The sequence below is a fragment of the Thermobia domestica genome, chromosome 4 (genome assembly GCF_964235325.1).
Source record: "Thermobia domestica chromosome 4, izTheDome1.hap1.1, whole genome shotgun sequence".
NCBI lineage: Eukaryota > Metazoa > Arthropoda > Insecta > Zygentoma > Lepismatidae > Thermobia > Thermobia domestica.
Window position 1 is genome coordinate 263,163,289 of NC_137457.1, and position 20,488 is coordinate 263,183,776.

At 33.4% G+C, this 20,488-nt stretch overlaps 1 protein-coding gene across 1 annotated transcript in view; it reads right to left on the reverse strand.

Moving 5' to 3' along the window:
- Nucleotides 1-655: 655 nt before the first annotated feature.
- The window catches only part of LOC145684039 (major facilitator superfamily domain-containing protein 6-like), a 116,421-nt gene continuing 96,588 nt past the window's right edge, over nt 656-20,488 (reverse strand). The window contains exons 7-9 of the mRNA XM_081755866.1: nt 15,867-16,018; nt 11,988-12,155; nt 656-4,459 (exon numbers count right to left, since the gene is read on the reverse strand). Coding sequence (XP_081611992.1) covers nt 4,011-4,459; nt 11,988-12,155; nt 15,867-16,018 — 769 coding nt within the window. The 3' untranslated portion in view covers nt 656-4,010. The remainder of the gene's footprint in view (nt 4,460-11,987; nt 12,156-15,866; nt 16,019-20,488) is intronic.

The following is a 20,488-nucleotide window of genomic DNA, read 5'->3' on the forward strand; positions in this document are numbered from 1 at the left end:
TTTCTTATTGTAAAATACTATTTTGTAAATGAGTTGATAATATTCAAGATTCATATCAAACCACTTTACACCAGTCAACACCTTTCCTTCTATTACTAAAGTATGTGAGCAAATACTTCTGTTTAACTTGTGTTTATTACATTAAGAAAGATCTGTAAACAGAGGTGAAAGGTACAATTAACAGATATAAATGAAGAATCGCTGTAGAAAACAATGTAAGTACCACCTTATAATTGTTTCATTATTTTATTTTTTTTAATACGTTTATGACTTAGTTAAATTTTCATACTTCGTTATATGCTAGGTTATATTTCAAAGCAATAATATTTTCTATTTTGAGACACTTGGGCACAATTTACTATCTTTTGTCACTACTGTTACAGTAACTTTTGTTTTTGGCACTTACACTGTTTTCTACAGCGAGTCTTCAAATAAGTCAACAGAAGTATTGAAAAAATATGCATAAACATAAACAATACAGTAATTTCCCAAATACGTGAAAACAAATATCTGTCCAATTTATTTTTCAACGATACATGTCTTATGAATAAATTTTAAGCGTCCTTTCTAAATATGCGTTTGCACATAAATCTTGACACTATGAATGTGAGAGATTCTTGTTTATGTATTTGCACATATCTAAAACTTTTAAATAAATTTTGTAATCTATGATTGCGTAATTTTTATGAATTTCTGTATATTTGAGGAACGAGGTGAGTTGTTATATTTAAGAAGCAAGCATATTATCTAAGTTGTAGATATCTGTTGTGAAATGTAACGTGTTCAAAATTATAGCTCTTTTTTATTATTACTAATTTCTTTCTCAATATTGCGTTGTGAGTCTAGAGTAAATTCTTATCTCCATGTATCTACCTTCACATTCTAGAATTATTATTATAATGACTCTTAAGCATGAAATACAGGAATATTTTGCATAACGCGGTTAACTGGTTGCAAGAGTTTAAATTGAATTTGTTCATTACTAAAATTCAGGATAATAAAAAGTTTAAAAACGAAAATAAATCAGTGTCATTACGTATTGTGAAATTATAACTTCCAGTCGTAATACGGTTATAAATAGGAGTTCCGCGGTGAATGTGATAGTGTCAACATCTCCTGGAGTAAACTGCCGAAGAGGAAGTGGAAAAAGTGAATTATTTTCATCGTACACTTTTCATACACATACTCCTAAAATCATCTACGCTCATTTACAATTACCTTAGGCGTTTACATCTCATCTATTTTTTCATTTTTTCCAAACCTTCCACCCTGACTATCTGGGTAACTGGCCCTCTTTTTCCCGTTGGAACTCCACCACGATTTTGACTCTTACTACACCTGATGGTGTCCATACATTTCTTTACCTAACTACGACAAAATATTTCTCTTATTCCTAAACTTACACAATTAACATTTTTTTAAAATTTTTTCTATTTATTTACTACTATATATGACAGGTAATGCGACTTGAAAGTCGACCAAAAAGTGGAAATGGCGTCATCCGCCATTTGTAAAATTCTTTACAATTTTTGGCAAAATAATTCAATTCTTGTACAGTCACGAACATTAATAAATGGAAGTTGGAGCCATAAGAAATAATGGCTTCAGCCTCCATTTATTAATGTTCGTGACTGTACAAGTAATTCAATTTACCCACATTTTTAGCATACTTGACTTTAAAAGCTGATGCTCCTTTTAAGAAACACCGTTAATGGTGATGAAGACAAGACAAGACAAGGGTATAAATCAGGGATGGAACTTATCCATTGAATATTGAAGCCATATTTAAAACTTGTCGCTTAGCTGCAGTCTCTTACAATTTTTGCTATATGAAGATTAAAATTCAAACCAGAAGCTGTAACAGATTTCTACAACTACCTGTTGCACTAGAAGAATAAAATAGGAATGGAACATAGTAGGCCTTGTGCACAGTCGTTTTTAACGTTGCTTCGCTAACGTGTGATGCTAATGGGGCGTTTACACTTGGTCGATTTAGTCGCACGACTAAATCGACTCGCTGCATTTGCCACTAAATCGAAGCAACTAGGCCGAATCAGATCGATGGATGTGTTCAATTATTTCAACCACAGAAAATAGAACGTCTTTCAATTCAGTTGCCAGTCGATTAGTCGCCTTCGATCAACAAGCGATTAAGTTGAAGTCCCGTTTACACGGTCGATTGACGTCAATTCAACTGAATCGAACGCAAATCGACTAAGTGTAAACGCCCCATAACTCTCATATTTAGTAACGCATTAAGTGAAATTAACAACGATTTATATCGAAAAAGGAAAAATCTCGACTTTTCCGCAAGGTTGTTCAAACACTTTAGGAGAAATCAAGTTAGGTAATTCCTATTCCCTCTTATATTGATTTCTTCTATTGTATTTGGACAACCTTGCGGAAAAGTCGAAGTTGGTCTTATTCGATATAAATCTTTGTTAACTTCACTTATGTGTTACTAAATACTAAAGTTAGCATCACGCGTTAGTCAAGCTCTGAATATAACGCTAAAAATGGCTCTGCATTAGGCCCAGTATTTTTTGCTTAAACGATTGCAGAAAACTGCTTCTCGCTTTTTATCGTTTCTGCCTTATTGAAATACATAGTGAAACCAGAAATAGTAATAAAATTCTACCACTTTCGATTTTCGTAGAGAGCTGCGGGTTAAGAAATTAAATTATCTTTTCTTGAGACCCTGAATTGACCAACCAAACCAAAATACTCCGCGACTACAGCTGATATTGGCATCAGACAGTAATTCTCCTATTCCATTTTTTCTTCAAGTGGTAAAGTTTGATTTCAAAATCGCAGTACATAATTTAATTTTTAGTGCAAGATAAAACAGTAAATTAATTAGTATTTGATTACCAAATAATCTGAGAGTAGCGTGCTTGACATATTCTTATAGTCTTATCATAACTGCAATCACAATGTCTTTGCAATTATATCGGAATATGCGTATGTGTAGAAAAGAATCAACAGTCTGTTGCTTTAGAATAGAATATTTAATTATGACAAACAGTCAAGCTGTTGTCTCAAGTATTATACTCAGACAGTTTGCAAATCTCTTAAATTGATGTAAGTTAAATGAAAACACAAAAAAGCTGGAACCAAAATTTAACTTTGCTGCCTCTTTTGGCTGCAAAGTTTTTTTTTTTTTTTTTTTTTTTTTTAACAGTGTCCTCAAAAGATAGCTTTGAAGGTAATTTATGCTCTATGGGTATGATCCTAAGGCTGGCGAGTCATTGTTGTCCTGTTAAGTTTCTGAGGTAATCTTTTATGATCTTTAGTTTAGTAGAACTCCTTTCCTTGCCTTAATAGTGAAAATAAATATTTACCCAGTTTTGCGCCCGCAATGTGGCGCCTGGAGCACAAGCACCTTTTGCCTTCCTTAGTTCCGTCACTGGGAATTCCTCGCGCCAGAGGTGAATACTCTGCTCATTTTGTTTGTTTAACATGACGACTTCAGAACCAATAAGCCATAATGCCCCAATTCTTCAACTGTAATTATTATTATGTTACAAATACTTGACATACAGTATATTTCCATTTATAGATACACACGTACTGTTTACTGACTTTATTTCATTATGTTAGAAAAAATAAATTGCCAATGTTATTGCGAATTCAAAGCGTGTAGTAATAATTTTTAAAAAATCAACGCGTTGTGCAAAATATTTCTTATTTCACTTTACCGTAAAACAGGAAAAGCTGTCCTATTTAGCCTTCTAGCACACATGAAAACGTAGAATTGTGAGCATTGACCCAACATTTGTCAAGCATTTTGGGGGTTACTTGAATTAAGAGCTAGTCTAGAAAGATAGAAATATTTCCGTTTTGGCCTAGTCGTAGATGCATCAAAATCTAGCCGGCAAGAGATTTTCATAAGTTGTGCTAAACAGAGTTTTGTAAGTAACGCAGGACTGAATTACAGTTGAAAAATTAAAACGGAATGGTATTTTGCTTATTTGCTGTAACACAGCTCTGTAAGATGCGTAATTATTTCACTAAACAGGTACCTGTTCTGCATACCAACTTCTACGTTCCCAAATTTTTCTTTTAGCAGCAATTTCTTTTTCAGTTCTAGTTGTGTCCTCATCTTCATTTCCATCTGTCCGTAAAAAACTGCAATTGTTTTGTTTTCGTAAATCATTTAAACTGTAACTTAAATTAACACGCTGGTTAGAATTGTTACTTGCACTCAAACTATTTTCTTTTCTTGAATTTTGTTGTAAGTCCGTATTGATGAAGAGTTCATTTGTACTACTGTTCTTGTTTGAACACGAATCTTTCCACGGAGGATCACCTGTGGTATTCTGCTCCATACCTAAATTCACTTTCACTCCCATAGCTTCGTCAGTAATGGTTTCAGAAACTGTGTTCCTAGTATTGTCTTCATTTTGTGCACTATCACAATTTTCATCATTGTGTTTCAAGTGTTTAGTTTCATCGGAATCTGAAATAAGTATTGTATATATATGTTAGTGTATAACATATTGAATACAAAAAGTAATCCGAGCATTGATTATTGGCCCTGTAAAATAAATCCTAGGCACGATATGGAACAGAAGCACACTAAGATAATACCAACAGCCTACAGTCATTCACATAGCATATCTTTTACAGAATATTCCCACTATATTATATGGATAAGATATACGTGCATATAATACTAGATCAACGTGTAAACAAGTTGATAACCCATAGAATAGACTATCTAAAAGTAAAGTTAAAGACAGCCATGTTATTGTAAGTATAACATTTATAAACATATTACCAATCCACATGCACTATTTGCCTATGGATAAATTTAAAACTAAATTATAAAAAAAAAATTAGTGTTAATGCTTTTTTACGATAATGGATTAGTTGGATCTCAAAACTTAAAATGCTCACTGGTGATACCATAGAGTGTAAATTTTATTCTTGCAAATACGTATAAATTATAAGTGTGATAGTGATAAGGTAGGAAGTATACTCGTATAATGATTCATAAACCACGTGGTATATTCCATTGACGACATCTATTGTCTAATTATAGGCTTAATATTAATACACTCCTCACAAAATATTTGAAATTTCATGAGAACAGGGATGTTTTAAAAAATCAGTTTTGACGATGTAATGACCACTCACAAACGATCAGCAGACTGCAGATAAGATTACATAAAATACAATTGAAAGGTACCGATCATCTCAATTATTACACGAGAGCTCAAATAATTGAGCAATTATCATTTCAAGGATAGGTCCAAATGGAAAGATGACAAAGCCCTCTAACTGTCATACACACATATATTAGTTAAGAAATATTTGCTATAAGCCTTGACGTAGCTATTCAGATAGAAGTGCTAATCCATCGCTCACTTCACAGATTCGCCGCTTCATGTAAAATATTAATTTTAGAATATTTTCCTGGGCTACGAATTAATGACAAATCTGAACAATACGATGGTCGTTCCGGTACTTCCCCACAAAAGTGATGCAGAAGAGCGGTTGTTTCTTGCCATTTTTGAGTGTATGTCCAGACATCCGTGTAATAATATCACACTAAAGCTCAAGATTTCTGTCTTTTTGCTCTTGAACACTGCATGCAGTCGTACTGTTCTATAGCTGACAGTAGCTTTATGCTCGAGGGACTCCACCATGAACGGAATTTGCTCGTCGAAGAAAACCGTTAGCAAGACCTTTTACTCCCTGGCATTTTGAACTCATCAGGGAGATGCCGATGGTTTAATTCCATATTATTGAATTTTGTCCTAGACTCATAATATTAACACCTCCTTTAATAGCATGTTGATATCCTTGAGAGTTACCATATATTCAATGCTGCAGTATTGGGCCTACTTGCATCCAATACGTACGAAGGTCGTCAGCTATTAATTATACATACCTATTCCTGCATCTCACAATGCTCAGTTGTCCACATGCTCCTGTGGCTGATATAAGTTTCTATTCCAGCAAACGTACATTTGCCCGATGATATGTGTGAATTCGACGTTTCGTTTTGTTTAGAATAACCCTCCTTTTCTTCTGTCTTTTGCACTTTCTAAATAACTTATATTCTGCCTTTGTTACTCATTTAAATCTATCTAGTTTCTTAAAAGTTCTTTTTACCACAGTGCAATTAGGTTTAAACCCGGACATTCAAAGAAACAAGCTGAAACCTTTTCTTAAATGATTATGATACTCTATTCAGCAACTTAGGGAAAGTTCCAAAAAATCCCGCTTCGGGTTTGGTGCCATATTGGGCAACGCCAAAAGTTTTCCTGGAAACCATAGCATTTACTTTAACTGACTATAATACAGGTTTAAACAAAGCAAAGATATAAACTATATATTGTTGAAAATATATTTAATTAATTGTTCCTATCGTGTGAAAATTGAAAAGAAAAAATTAGAAATTCCCCAAACTTTCTCAGAACAAAAGTGAAAAATCGAGCTTTTGAATCCTTATCACAATATTGTAGGAAGAAGAAACATAAATTATGTGCAAATTGTTGTTACATTATTCTCAGTAAAACATTAAAAATACATAATATTAATATCTTTTTAAACTTAGATTCACGTAATGCGTTAAATTCTTTCTTGGCCAAATATTGTAAAATTTTCATCTCTGCACTCACAAGTTTTGAGTAAAGTTTTCAATGGATAGGCATCCGAAAAGGCTTTAATATCTCTTACAAACAGTGATGTTGACTGTTTTTAGGAAGGGAAACAGAGAGGAAAAAAATTAGGGATTTTTTTTAATCACTGTGTTTTTAGCATGCCAGATTAGTCGGAATGATTTGACGTGTATACAAAATTGTTGAAAAAATCATTTTCAGTAACGTATAAATATTCGTAATGTTTGAGCTAGGAAAATGCCTAAAAACTAATTATTTATTATATGAAGGTTTCAAACTTAGGTAACTTTCATTTAAAAGTGACTTACTTTTACTTGAATCTCGGTCTATTCCAGACGAGGATGTTTAGTATCTTGGAATGTCTCTTCGATATCACTGGCATCTTCCTTTTCGGGGACTAGCAAATATCCATGCACTTTCATTTCATCTTCTATGTCCCTGTTGGTACATCCATGCCCTACATAGTACATACACATGGTTGAGCATTTTAATATACCTCTCCGGCACTCACAACTTCTTTCACAATTCTCGGTGTAGGAACAGGAGACAAAATGCAGCAGGTCTTTAGGAGCAACGGATGTCTTCGTATATAGTTATTGACCCCCATAAGTTGTCCCGATTTCTTTTGAACCATTCAGTGACAGAAAGAAAGATTCGTCAGCTTTAGTTATAGCGTCAGCTAACACTCGAGGATTATTGAAAATACTTAGTTTCCTCTCTCAGTTCCGTATTACTTTGCAACTTTTTGTAAACAGAAATTTTGTCTTTTCAGTAAATTGACGAAATTGAATTGTATCCTGTGAAGCCGTGTACAATTAGAAGAAAGTCCTTCATATCATCTATATCATCTTGAATAAATCAATGTGGTGAACCTTGTCTGGGCGAGTCTTCGTTCCTGGCATCATCATTTTCAAAGATGAGTCTAGTGGAGCAAGGACAACTAGAAGAACAAACAAATCTATGTCTTCACCAATCAAAATAACTTCAAGGTCTTTCTTGGCCTCTACTAGCCGTGGTTACAATCAGCATCTGCCTTGGCCTGGAGTACCCTGCATCCTGACTTCTGGATATACTTATTCAAAAGATGGATCAATCTCATTTTGTTGCTATCATTTAGGAGAAATTCAGTCTGTCCTACAGTAACAGTAATATTATCTTCTACTTTCATGTCTACGTAGGAATTCTTTCCTGCACATCGCAGATGCACCTCGTCTTTTGTGCTTATACCTTCGTTAAATCCATCAAAAAACGAAAGAGCTTCTCCGTAATGTGTAACAACGTACATATGCAGTATATTGCTGACATATTTCTTTGAATGTGGCTGGACGCTGCCATACGACACGATGTAAGAGATGCCCACTATCAACTAGGTAGGATACACCCTGTTTTGAGACACTGCTTGTTGTTCAGGACAAAGTCGAAGTTCAGGACAAAACGGCTATTATCGATGATTCTGTATCTTTCCTCATTAGACCTCCTTCATCAAATAAGCAGAAAGGATGCGCAGATAGTTTATATTTGAAGATCGCAGACAACTGTTCTTCAGACCTAACTGTGCATACCATGCGGTGCAGAAGCTGGTTTGGGTTTACACAGATTGTTTCATTACGCACAGTTACTGATCTTGTTAAGGTGCCCAAAGATTTTACACTTGACTTGCGTTTCAGATGAATTTCACTGAATTGCTTTCCCTCGATCTTCATAACAGCAAGTTCAACTTCTAATGCCTTATCACAATTTACATTTTCAACAGCCAGCAAACCAGTAGATACTGATGCAAGTTGGGATGATATTTCGAGTGGATTATGTCCCGGAACCAGTTGATGAAACAGAGAACATTTTTGGCATCACGAGTTTGACGAGACTCTCACAAGTCAACTTGCTGTACGGAGTAGGTGGAGATAACATCAGTGAATTCCTCCATAGCCTTCCACTATTCTTAAAGATGCAGGCATGGAGTAAACGCATGTAGTAATAGTTGAAGGTGAAGCTCTTCTTCTCCAGGGCAGGCCACCACTCATCTTCATAGCTCATTAAAATCTGTTCAATTGCCAGGTCACTCCAAATTACGCACCAAAACTCCTCTCTTCGTCTAATTTTGAATAGCCTTGTTTTACAACTTCTGGAATTCTTCTTTTGGTAAAATAGATTCTAGTTATAGCGGATAGTTAGCTGAATTGATGACGATGGTGTAGAGTTCTGCCCAAATACAGGTCTTTGACCCGAAGGTCCTTGGACAAGGTGAATCCATGGTGGTTTACTAGTGCCTTCCATGGGATAATGTTATGACTTAAGTGGATGAATATGCACTGTTTAAAAATTTAATCAATATTGCAACCACTGGAAAAAAAACCAACATATTGATTGATTGATTGATTAAGTAATTAATTAAAATTTCAAGTTCTTCCTTTCTCCAAAGAAGCCAAAATCTTGGTGTTTATAGATATTGGAGCCTCTGCAAATACCTACCCACTGATAACTTCATTCAAAACTTGTAGATGCAAATGTGAAAATCTTACAATATGGGTGAATAGGAAATTTAAATCATTACTTGAATCTAATTTTAAAATCCCAGCTTTAGAAAATATTAATATTATGTATTTTTAATGTTTTACTGAGAAGGGTTTAGCTAACAATTTTCACATAATTATTTTATGTTCCTTCTCTCGACAATGTTGTAATAAAGATCCAGAAACTCAACTTCACTTCTGTTCTCAGAAATTTTGTGGAATTTCTCATTTTTTTTCTTTTCGGGAAAATGTAAATTTCTTCAATTTTCACACGATAAGAACAATTAATTAAATATCTTTTCAACAATGGATAGTTTATATCTTTGTTTTGTTTAAACCTAGTGTATGACCAGTTAAAGTAAATACTATGGTTTCCAGGAAAATATTTGGCGTTGGAAATAGGCTATCCAATATGGTGGCCATAGTGAGCAAACCCGACGCGAGATTTTTTTGTGAATTTCACTGAGTTGCTGAATAGAGTATCATGTTCATTTAAGAAAAGGTTTCAGTTTGTTTTTTTGAATGTCCGGATTTTTCCTTTTTTTTTTTTTTTTTTTTTTTTTTTGTCTAGTTGCACTGAACCATTTTTCCTTTAGCGAGTCCACAGCAGTGGAAGAGGGTGATACCTCTTCGTGTGGCCTCATGCATTTACGCAATTCTTTAGGAAAAAAATGTTTTTAACTATAGGAGGCTACAAAATTGTGATAATATTACCTAATCAATGCATGCATCATTCGACATGCGTTCATGAACATCCTGGAACTGCACCCACAGTTTATGGACAATTTCCGGACACAGTATCTTCCCCCTCACTTGGAAGTTTGCCTCCGATAAAAATATCAATTTGCATATCTTTACACAGTTAAGAATCTTGTCACAACAAACTGTTTGCTGTCAGAAAAAAATTTGCAGTCATCACGCCACAATCTTCAAAAGTTTCAATGTGAAGCTGACAATATTCTACTAAGCGGCGAAAAGTTACATCATCCTTTATTGTGCTTGTTGCTTCCTGGTAGCAGAACCAAATAGAATATTTTTATTATCATTAATAATAAAACCTACAGCATGTACAAAATTTTTGCAGTCACTCTCTTTCAATAGGCCTGATTATCCAATTTAACTCCTCTTTAGTAGGCCTACTGTGAACTTATTATTTAACGTGGATTCTGAATCAAATACTGTATACTTCCATTGAGAATCTAACAGTGATTTCATGCATGAACGAACATTAACCACTTATCCACAATAAAGCTCTACTTTTTAATAGAGTACCTTCCCCTACCTTACCTTCTAAGAATAAAAATTCTCACAAATAACTATGTTTTTTTAAAAATAATATATAGATTAACAAATAATAATATTGAACCTTTGAAGTATATATAAAAGTTTTCAAACGTGTATGAGGATTAAATTTTCTTTTAGCGTGACAATATATGTTAGTGATAGGAGTAATGTAGTATTAAATGTGAAGTAAGCCGTGTATTGTATTAATTTCTACATGCATGATTTATCAAATCAAGAGATCGTTGATAAATTGAATTACATTCACTTATTTATTTCCGACATTTAATTTACCGGCATTATGGTTGAACATGACTGTACACGTCTGAGTTTCTCTTAAGGAATTTATGAAATGACAATCTCATACTGTAATTTTGTATAGTCAAAAACAAAATGGAGTGTATATATATACCCTACTTTTTATTGGTAAATAACTTCCAAAGAGTTGCATAGTTACAGTACAGAGAATTACTTACTCTTTACTTTACTTTTTTCAAAAAAAGTATTAAAACTGGTTAACTCTTGAAGTTATTGACAAAGGCACTTGTAGTTTTTCCTAAGTGACGTGCATCATATGAACAGACGATACCGTTATTATTACTCCAAATCATCCATAGTATTGATGAAGGACGTTTTCCCATTAGTCGATTGATGTTCAATTCAGTTGAGCTGATATTAACTTTGTAAACAGACCTTCAACTGAATCATCTACAGATCGAACGCAACGAATCGACTGTCAAATTAAAATGGGAGATATTCTGTTTTCTTGGGTCGATTTGATCTGATTGACCACGAAGGTCGGTCGGCAAGATCGCCTAGTGAAAACATCTGTTGCCTGAAAAGTTTGGTGGAAGACAACAAACTAGAGTGTGTTTTCTAGTTACAAGTGCTTTTGAAGTAATGATATGATATTACTTATAGACTTGTATGAGAGAAGGAAGTATTTGTGTTATAAAATGACTTAAAAATGACAATAGCCGAACTATGGGCTAAAATTTAAGAAGTATACATTAGAGAAAATATAATCGTGAAGACGCTAAACTAAATAACTCTATTATAACACAACATATTGTTGCAATAGCTCTCCTCTTGGACGTCTTTGAAACTGTCGATCGGTATCGAATCGTCCAGAGGAGAAAAAGTCGACAAGCACTATTCAATTTTCATTGAAATTAACTGAAGAAAATTCAATTATCAAATTCAGCCTGGTCAATTCGATTTATCAGCAATTGGAGAAAGTCTATTAGCCGTGCGATTGAGTCGAATAAATAAAAACAGGATTTGAACAATATATTACAAAATCATACCTGTTTACTCTTTAAACTGAAATAATTCCTAGATACTAACATGAGGTACTGTACTCTGGAAACATTGACATTGGAAAGTGGAAACAAAAGTTTGAAGGGAAGATAAGCGGGAATTATATTTTAAAGGCACCACTGCAACTTCCGCTTCGTGGGACTAAATGGAAAATCAGCTTCCTTTCTTGAACCGAACCATTTAAGTTTACTCAGAAGAACATTTTATTAGTTCACAAAGTTTACGTTATTTAACTGTAGTTACTTGCCTTTGATATTTTCTATAAGTTGCTTGTCTGATTTCTTTAACCAAAAGTGGTAAAGTAAACCATAAATGACTCCACCAACTGCTGCCAGGTATCCCATCACTCGAAATGCCTGTCTTGTGCCCACTGCTCCTAAGAGAAAGCCTCCAGCAAAACTCCCACTGCCTCTACCTGCAAATAAGCGAGATGAATAAAAACATCACACTTGACATTAGTGGCATAGGGAAGGCATCATCTCCTTTCCAATATGCTTAGATTAAGTTAGTATAGAACTTCCGAATTACTGAAGTATAATCATTCATAAAGTAAATATAATAAAATGTAAACAAGAAATAATTAATTTCGTCTTTAATCGCAATCTCAACAAAAATTATGACTAAAGAGACTTCGTAATATATTATGAACTTGGTATTATCGTTTGTTGGCTGATGTCAGAATTCCTCAATATATATTTCTGACGTATGATATTTTAATTTTGGCGCCATCTTGAATTATTATTGCTATTAACTGTACCAAGAAGGTATATACATTTTAGGGGAAGGGAGGAGGGAAGTGTGCAGTGTTAGCAAAAAAAGAAAAAAAAACCTCTAGAGAATGGTAAGTTTAGGTGCCACATAAATAGATAATTGCAACTACAGCATAAATTTATCAAAGAAAGGTAATTACCAATAATGCTTTAATATCAATGTTATCTTACTAATAAAACTGATTGTCATGTAATTATGACTAATAAATAAGCACTTTTTTCTTTTTTTCGTTCAAACAGTAATATGATATTTACGTATTGTTATTCATTCAATACTAAAAGTAAGTGTCTTTAGGTTGCTAAATTGTAAAAGAGCGTCTAATAATTATGCTTCATAGATTGTTTGATCCGCTATCATTTTCTCACCTCTCATTCAACGTCAAACTCCAGTTTTACTACATCGATAGTTTCTTAACGAGTTAAAATACATTTAAATAATTGCTTGTTATATGAAGTTATAGTGCTAGCTGTTATGTGATGTATATGATTATTAGAGTCACAAATGAGAACACAAAGTAATATAAATAATGGCGTATTGTTTATAGAAATATATTAAATACTTCCTTATACATCGTGATATTCTTTGTTCGATATAATTATTAAAAACATTTATTTCTTTTAGAAACAAAACGAAAGATATCGTTAAGTTTCAGAAACAGATAATACTTAATTAGTTGAAGATTGTTCCTTAAGTTGTATAGTATACGTACTATATTTAATCGTCAGTTAGATTTCCTGCTTAATTTTCAAATTATCTTTAACTATGCTATTTTTATTGAAATGTATGTATCTGCAAAAACATACATTGCATACATTGCTATTTTGTATGTATCTGCAAAAACATTGAAATATTTATGAACACTTTCGATTGAAAAGTTTGTAAACTAAATTTTGTCAACTCCGTGATATTTTCTCCTGTTACTTCCAAACATGTGGAGGATGGATTTATTCGCTATTTTTAGTTATGAACTTAATTTGTTCTACCATGCATATGTATATTGTTTATTGAACAGTGTTACAAGAGATTGCAAACAAGGAAACGTTATAGTAGAATATTTCGTATCAGAAGGACAGATTATTGAAAATAGAAATATCTGATTATTTTTAATATTCTGTAAAATATAAATTAAATTAATATTGTTGAAAAAAATTGTTAAAATAAAATTAAATAGACCCTTTTCCGTTACGGATCTGAGTTAAATTTAATGTATTTCAAAATTTGTTTGAATACAATTAATTTTCACATTTAAACAATGAAAGTAGATAATGTAGTGACTATAGTACAAGCTCCCACAGAAGAACATAATTACTTATACCTGTTCTTTTGTCTATAACTTTGCAGCCATTGTCCATAGTAGATTGTGTGTAATGTAGAGAGGATCATGTTTTATCTCTGCATCAAAGAAAGTTGAGTTCCGACGTTATGAGCGGTTTAGGGATAAGTTGGTACATATATTTTTCAAATATAAGAAATTACAAGGAAATACTGTTGTACCATATGTAAAAGAAAAATATTGCTGTTTCATAAATTTTCCCGTAGTTGTTGTTCTAAATAGGGAAAAGTTAAATTCTTTGACTGAGCCTAAACACTCCAATTATGATAGCCAATAACTCAGGGACCTAAAGTCTGTACATTAGTATTAAAATAATAATAGTAGTTCATGTTAGTAGAGCAGATTTTAGGACAATATTTTAATCGAGTTTGTATGGTCAAAGCTCTTTATTTGTGTCTTTTGACACAAATGTAGACTTTTTGCGTTAAAAAAATTAAAACTTGATTATTTTAGTGGAACTATTGCATGTAAACACTCGTAGAAAACTAAAACAATACACATTTTCGTTGTACGCGACCTTGTTTCTATTGAATGTATCACTCATTTAAATATTCATAATTCTTCGTCACTAAAAGCTTCAGAATTGCGACTACATACAAGGTAACTTTAAATACCTTTATCGACTTTTCTTTGTTTCCGATAGATTAAACTAATATATATATATATATATATATATATATATATATATATATATATATATATATATATATATATATATATATATATATATATATATATATGCGTGTGTGTGTATATATAAACGCAGGTTGTTAAATGCCCTCAACATATTCTAGTAATATTTTAGCTTACAATTCGCTGCAGTCTTTAGAGAAATCAAAGTAAAGAATGCTGCACGCTTGATTATGACAACCATGTCTTAAATACCTCGATTCGTCAAAAATAAATCGCTATAACAAAATAAGGGCCAAATGGACGCATAGATACTTTGAATAACAGAATAAAGATCATTGCCCTCAACATATTGTAGTAATAATTTAGCTAGTGCTCGCTGCAGTCGTTATAAAAATCTCACTAAACATTATATGTGCAATGTTGCCGTTACATGAGACTCCATAAGACTTGGCGGCAAATAGGAGAACATTGAAGTCACACAGTAAATGATCATTTTAGTACAGAGTACCCACTCTACTTTACAAAATGATATAAGAAATGTCAACACTCCCATTTCACGTGTTAAAGAAAGAAAAGCGCGAAAACGACATTCAGATGAAGATGATACTTTTTTTTTTTTTTTTTCACCGATAGAGAAACTGAGCAAAGTTTGTGTGCCGTCGGTACTCGGTAAGCGGAAGATTGGCTGGTTTCGTTAGATTTTACTGTCCGTTTTCAGAGCTGAGACCATATGAGACATGTACCTACAGCTTAATGTAGGATTCAAATCACACGAGCTTCAACTGAGAAGAGAATCTAGTCCTACTAACTGAGACACCAACGCTAAATTTTTGTCCACGAAGAATCTGACATTTAAGTTTCTACTAACCGAACACTGCATGATAAAAGATTTCAAATAAATCAGTGTATTTTGCGGGTTTATTTGAATGTATGTAGTAGTACGACGTTAAAATCCAAAAATATGTTGATTTATTTAAATTGTCGTGTGAAAATTTTATACTTACAGCGATATAACTATCATGGCGACATTGCGTGTGCTTCACAATCTCCACTCTTCTATATTTCTTCTCCGTATGTGATGAAGTGTACAGGAAAGAGTATAGTATGCTTTTGTTAAGTTGTGCTTTTTTTTTTAATGGTAAATTATCAGTTTTGAAATTTGTTTATGGTATCGCGATTTAAAACATGAAAAAGAAAGAAAGGAAAACAAAGTTGAGTTTATTTTGATTTATTAGGTGGCGCTAATGTTACTCATGAAAGACTATTCACAATGATAGTCATTATAGAAAACATAAAATTGCTATACTTATTTTAAATGGATGTGAAATGTATTTTTAATTGAAATTATTTTTCAGAAAATAATTTGTATTTGTAAAAATATTTGCTTACCCAAACTGAAGTGTGCCATCCCAAGGATTCCCAGAACAGTCGCCATAAGTTTCTTAGGGGCCAAGATATTACAGTATGTTGCAGCAGATACCCACATTAAATGGACTGCAATGGCTTCAATAGCTTCAAATGGAAAGCACCACCAGGGATCACTACACGAGAAGTGAGAGATTAATATAACAAATAAAATCTTACAATTTGACAAAGAAGTCGAAATAAATAGTCAGTTATTATTGCTGAACTAAAAATAATAATAATAAAAAAAAAGTTAGAAGGGAAAATTGGGTACAGGGGGGAATTGGGCCAAAAACTTTTTAAAAATTTATATTTTGCATTTCAGTATATTTTTATGAAATGTAATTACACCCAGTGGCGTGCCGTGACTTTTCTCACAGGGGACTAGGTTCAAAGAGAATGTGTGCTGTACAGTGGAGGTCCTGACTAGTATTGTTGACACCAAATAACACAATTTATATGTTTCTGTAAACGCTTCTTCTACCAAGCCTCTTTCTTTCAAGAAATGGATAATTTCAGTCACAGTTTTATTTGAAAAATCTAAGAGTCTGTAAACCTATATTAATTCACTCCGCAAATTGTTAAAATTTAAAAAAAAAAAACTCCTGTAACGATTTAAGGGTCAAAAACAATCAGGAAATCGAGATTTGAAGCACTGAAAATTCTTTAAATCTAACAGCTCAAGAAATTGTAACTCAATGAGATCTTGAAATCTCACCTCCATTTGTCCAATCACAGTATCAATAATGTCATTGAAGAGACGCATGTATTTAATTTTTGGATCTGTTGAGTCATCTACTTTAGTCTACGTCTTTTATTAGAAGGTTCCCGTTGTCATCCAATTCTACTTTTCTATAAGTCTCTTCAAAATCGTTTCTTGCATTTCTAAGTTGAGATACCATCTTTTGTACTTTTTGGATGCAATATTTCACATCCAAGGTTTTACTTTAAAGAATGTTGAATAGTATATCCGTGCGCGAAAAAAAATGACTGAAAAATTTTGGTAGAAATGCAAAATCGAAATCCTTCAATGATAACTCTAACATTTTTTTGTAGTCATGAAAGTTTCGATGTCGCAATTATCTGAATCCTCTACAATCTTCTCAGAACACCGTAAGAGTTATATTTGATTTTCATTTACTGCATTCACAATTCTGGAATTGTAATTCCATCTTATATTGGCAACTGTTGGAAATCGCTTAATTACTTCTGATTCAGCAAGCGCGTTACAGCGTTTCAATGGATATGAAAAGAAATTTGGAATGCCACTTATTCTAAAAAATATTTTACATTCCTTGATGTGATTAACAGACTGTGGATCAACGACATTGAGTCTGTGAGCATAGCAGTGTATGGTGAGTGCACTCAAACACCTTCTCACAAAATATTGTAAACCGTTCAAATGTCCAGAAAATGTGGCAGCTCCATTAATAACCTAGTGCTACAAGCTTTTGCTTACAATTAAAGTGAGAGTGAACTTGGAAAGCATGCTCACTTAGACAGGGGCGGATCCAGGACCGACTTCTGGGAGGGGACGATGGGTTGCCATACTGCTACTTTTAAGAGCTCCAAATTTTGGGATGGGTTTTATTTATATATATAAAATCAGAAAGTTTCCTCTTCTGCGGGGGGCAATAGCCCCGATCAGCCCCCTGGATACGCCCCTGCACTTAGATCAGTCGCAGTGCAATCACTAGTAGCATCCGCAAAACAAATAAATCTTTCATGAATATTGCCGTCTTTCACGTACCGAATGAATGTTGAGAGATCTTTGCAATGTCCGTAGTTTTGTCCAACATTATTGCTGTAGAAAGTGTATTGTTTATTTCTGACTTAATTTTATCCAGAATACCGTCACCAACACATTTAATAATATCATTCTGAATCCTGTTTTATGTTCCTTTAAAGACTTCTGTGCTGTGAAGATGACAAGTCAACATGGGCGCCCGAAGGAGAGGGCAGGGTGTGGCCCGGGCCTTCCTCTGGCTCACGAAAATGTATACGTAATATAGCAAACCACGTATATTAAATACCAGAAATACCAGACGCAACATAGCATCCATGGAGATGGGCCCCTCCCTAGAACATTTTCTTCGGGCGCCCCTGCAAGTCCATTTAGTATCTTACTTAAAATGTAACTGAATTATTTCAATATAGTTTCCCTAATTGACAGAATCTTCCTGTTCGTTATGACCTCTAAATGATAGCTCTTGTTTAGCCATAAAACAAGAGGCATAAATCAATCGGTTCATTAGTTCTCGGTTTGAATCAACTTCTGCATTGCTCGCTCAATTGAAAATCAATTCTGGTTTCCCGAAAGTTTTCAATTTAGTTATTGTGGACAGGTGTGAATAACACTTTTCGTGGCGCAACTTGGGTTTGTGAAAATTGTTCATGTCACAAAAGCCATCATTATTCCACACGTCCTTTTCTATGTGGAACAGAATACAAGACCAGCAATACAGTTTGTTTCTTGTTTTACATGCAGTTAACTATTTTGAAGAAGCAAAATAATTCGTTTTGATATTATGTATATGATCTTTCATTTTTGTCTGAATGGAAATGCTTGGAGTTGTTCTACCACTGGTTATTACTTGTTGCTTTTCTTGAAAATTAAGGAATCCAAATAATACGATGAATAATTAGTCCAGAATACAACCCTGAAACGGCCGATCCCCACCCCTATTGTCTCCCGTACCAATTGAAGTAATATCACTGCTTGCGCCATCCCTTTGCTGCAAGGGACTCGGTTTCTCAAACGAGTCCCCTTCCATACTTTATTCTTCGAGTCATTTTCAAAATATATTGATTATCTAAAAAGTTCACACTTCACTAGATCTCTTAAAGTGTCAAGATTAATACTGTAAATTTGATTGCATTAAAACTATTAACTGTAAAAAGCAAACGAGCATTAAATTCGCTTACGACAGAACGCCCGTGCTTAGAGCTTAGACAACATAATATGAGGACTAGCTGGCTGGACCCTGTTCCCTTTCCCGAGAAAAGCCGATTAAAACCCGAGCGTTTCCGATCTCCACTTCGCTGTCGCACCCAGCACACGGGCGCTGACTAAAGTTGTGTCAGAACAATTGAAATAGTGTTATTTTACGAAAATAGAGAAATACAAACAATGTTTTCGTTTTCTTTGGTATATATTTATCACAAAATGCTTTAATTAAAATGCCAGGGGACTAGCCTAGTCCCCTAGTCCCCTTGACGGCACGCCGCTGATTACACCCATATTTTGGGTGGGTAGATGTTGATCAGAAAAAAAATGCTTAGAAGAGTTTTGAGAGGGTGTAATAATGACAAAAAAAAAAAAAAAAACTGATTTGGTTGAGAAATTACATTTGAAACCGAGTTTCAGGTTTGTGTATGTTTTGGTTTGAGTCACACTAAATCGCGCATTTGTTAATGTTTTGAGCCAGATTTTTTACTGCTGCTTAAAAACATCGTGACGATGGTGCTGTGAAGAGCAGCAGTCGTGAATCCTCACTGTGAGACAGTTAAAATTTTGCTAAAATTTGTACCTCCCAATTACCCCCACGGGGTAATTGGGCGCATGATACAGGGGTAAATGAGTGGAATGCCTTAAGTGAACATTTTTTGCTTAGAATTCATTTAAATACTGTGCTATCTTAGCAGTGGCGTCGGAAGTATTTTTCAGCTGGGGGGGCAAACTGTTGTCTAGAAAATAGACACGGGAATGTAACATAGGTAAGATAATACGATTATATGTTTGTAATGTAACAATAATTTGATTTGATTGGTTAATAATAATAATAATAATAATAATAATAATAATAATAATAATAATAATAATAATATAATGAAGCTGTAAACAGTTTCGTGAGAGTAAAATTTCCATCTATTAGAGGCATCTTAGTTGACATCTTTAGATTAATTAATCCCGTGTCAGTTTTGTGCTGGATTTTGGTCTGGTGCAGAAATTTTCAACCACTGAAATCAAAATTAAAAACATAAAATTGTAAAATTTGTACTGCTCACAATGACTGTTTGTAAGTACAAATTTTACTATCTTATATACTGGTAATATTTTTAACTGTATTGGACATGGTCACACGGACACTATTAAAGAATCTTAAAGCTATTTAAATCACTTGGAAACGAGGAAATTAAAATTATATTTTTAAAAATCCAGTTCTAGTGTTGCAGTACACTGTAATGTTAGAAATTGGTATTTGGAACTACAAACTTTGTAGCACCTTGTGGTAGAAAGTAACTTGTACATTATAAAACAGGCTACATAATCAAGTAAAAAATAAGAAAAAATATTTTTTTTTCTACCTACTTGACTTCCTACTAGAAATGGAAAAATGGAATTTTCACTAAAGACTTCATAAAATTTATATAGAAAATTCAATTACACTAATTATCCAGAGTTATTTGTATTTTTTTACTACACTTACTTGAGTATATCCAGTTTGTTATTACATTCACTTCTCTTCCTAATCTCATTATATTCACTTCACTTCGCACTAATGAAGTACGACACAATTAATAAGAAATAATTCAAATTTATATTGAATTTTAAGTGCTATTTTGTAATTTAAATAATTGGTTATAATACGCATAATATTTTCACT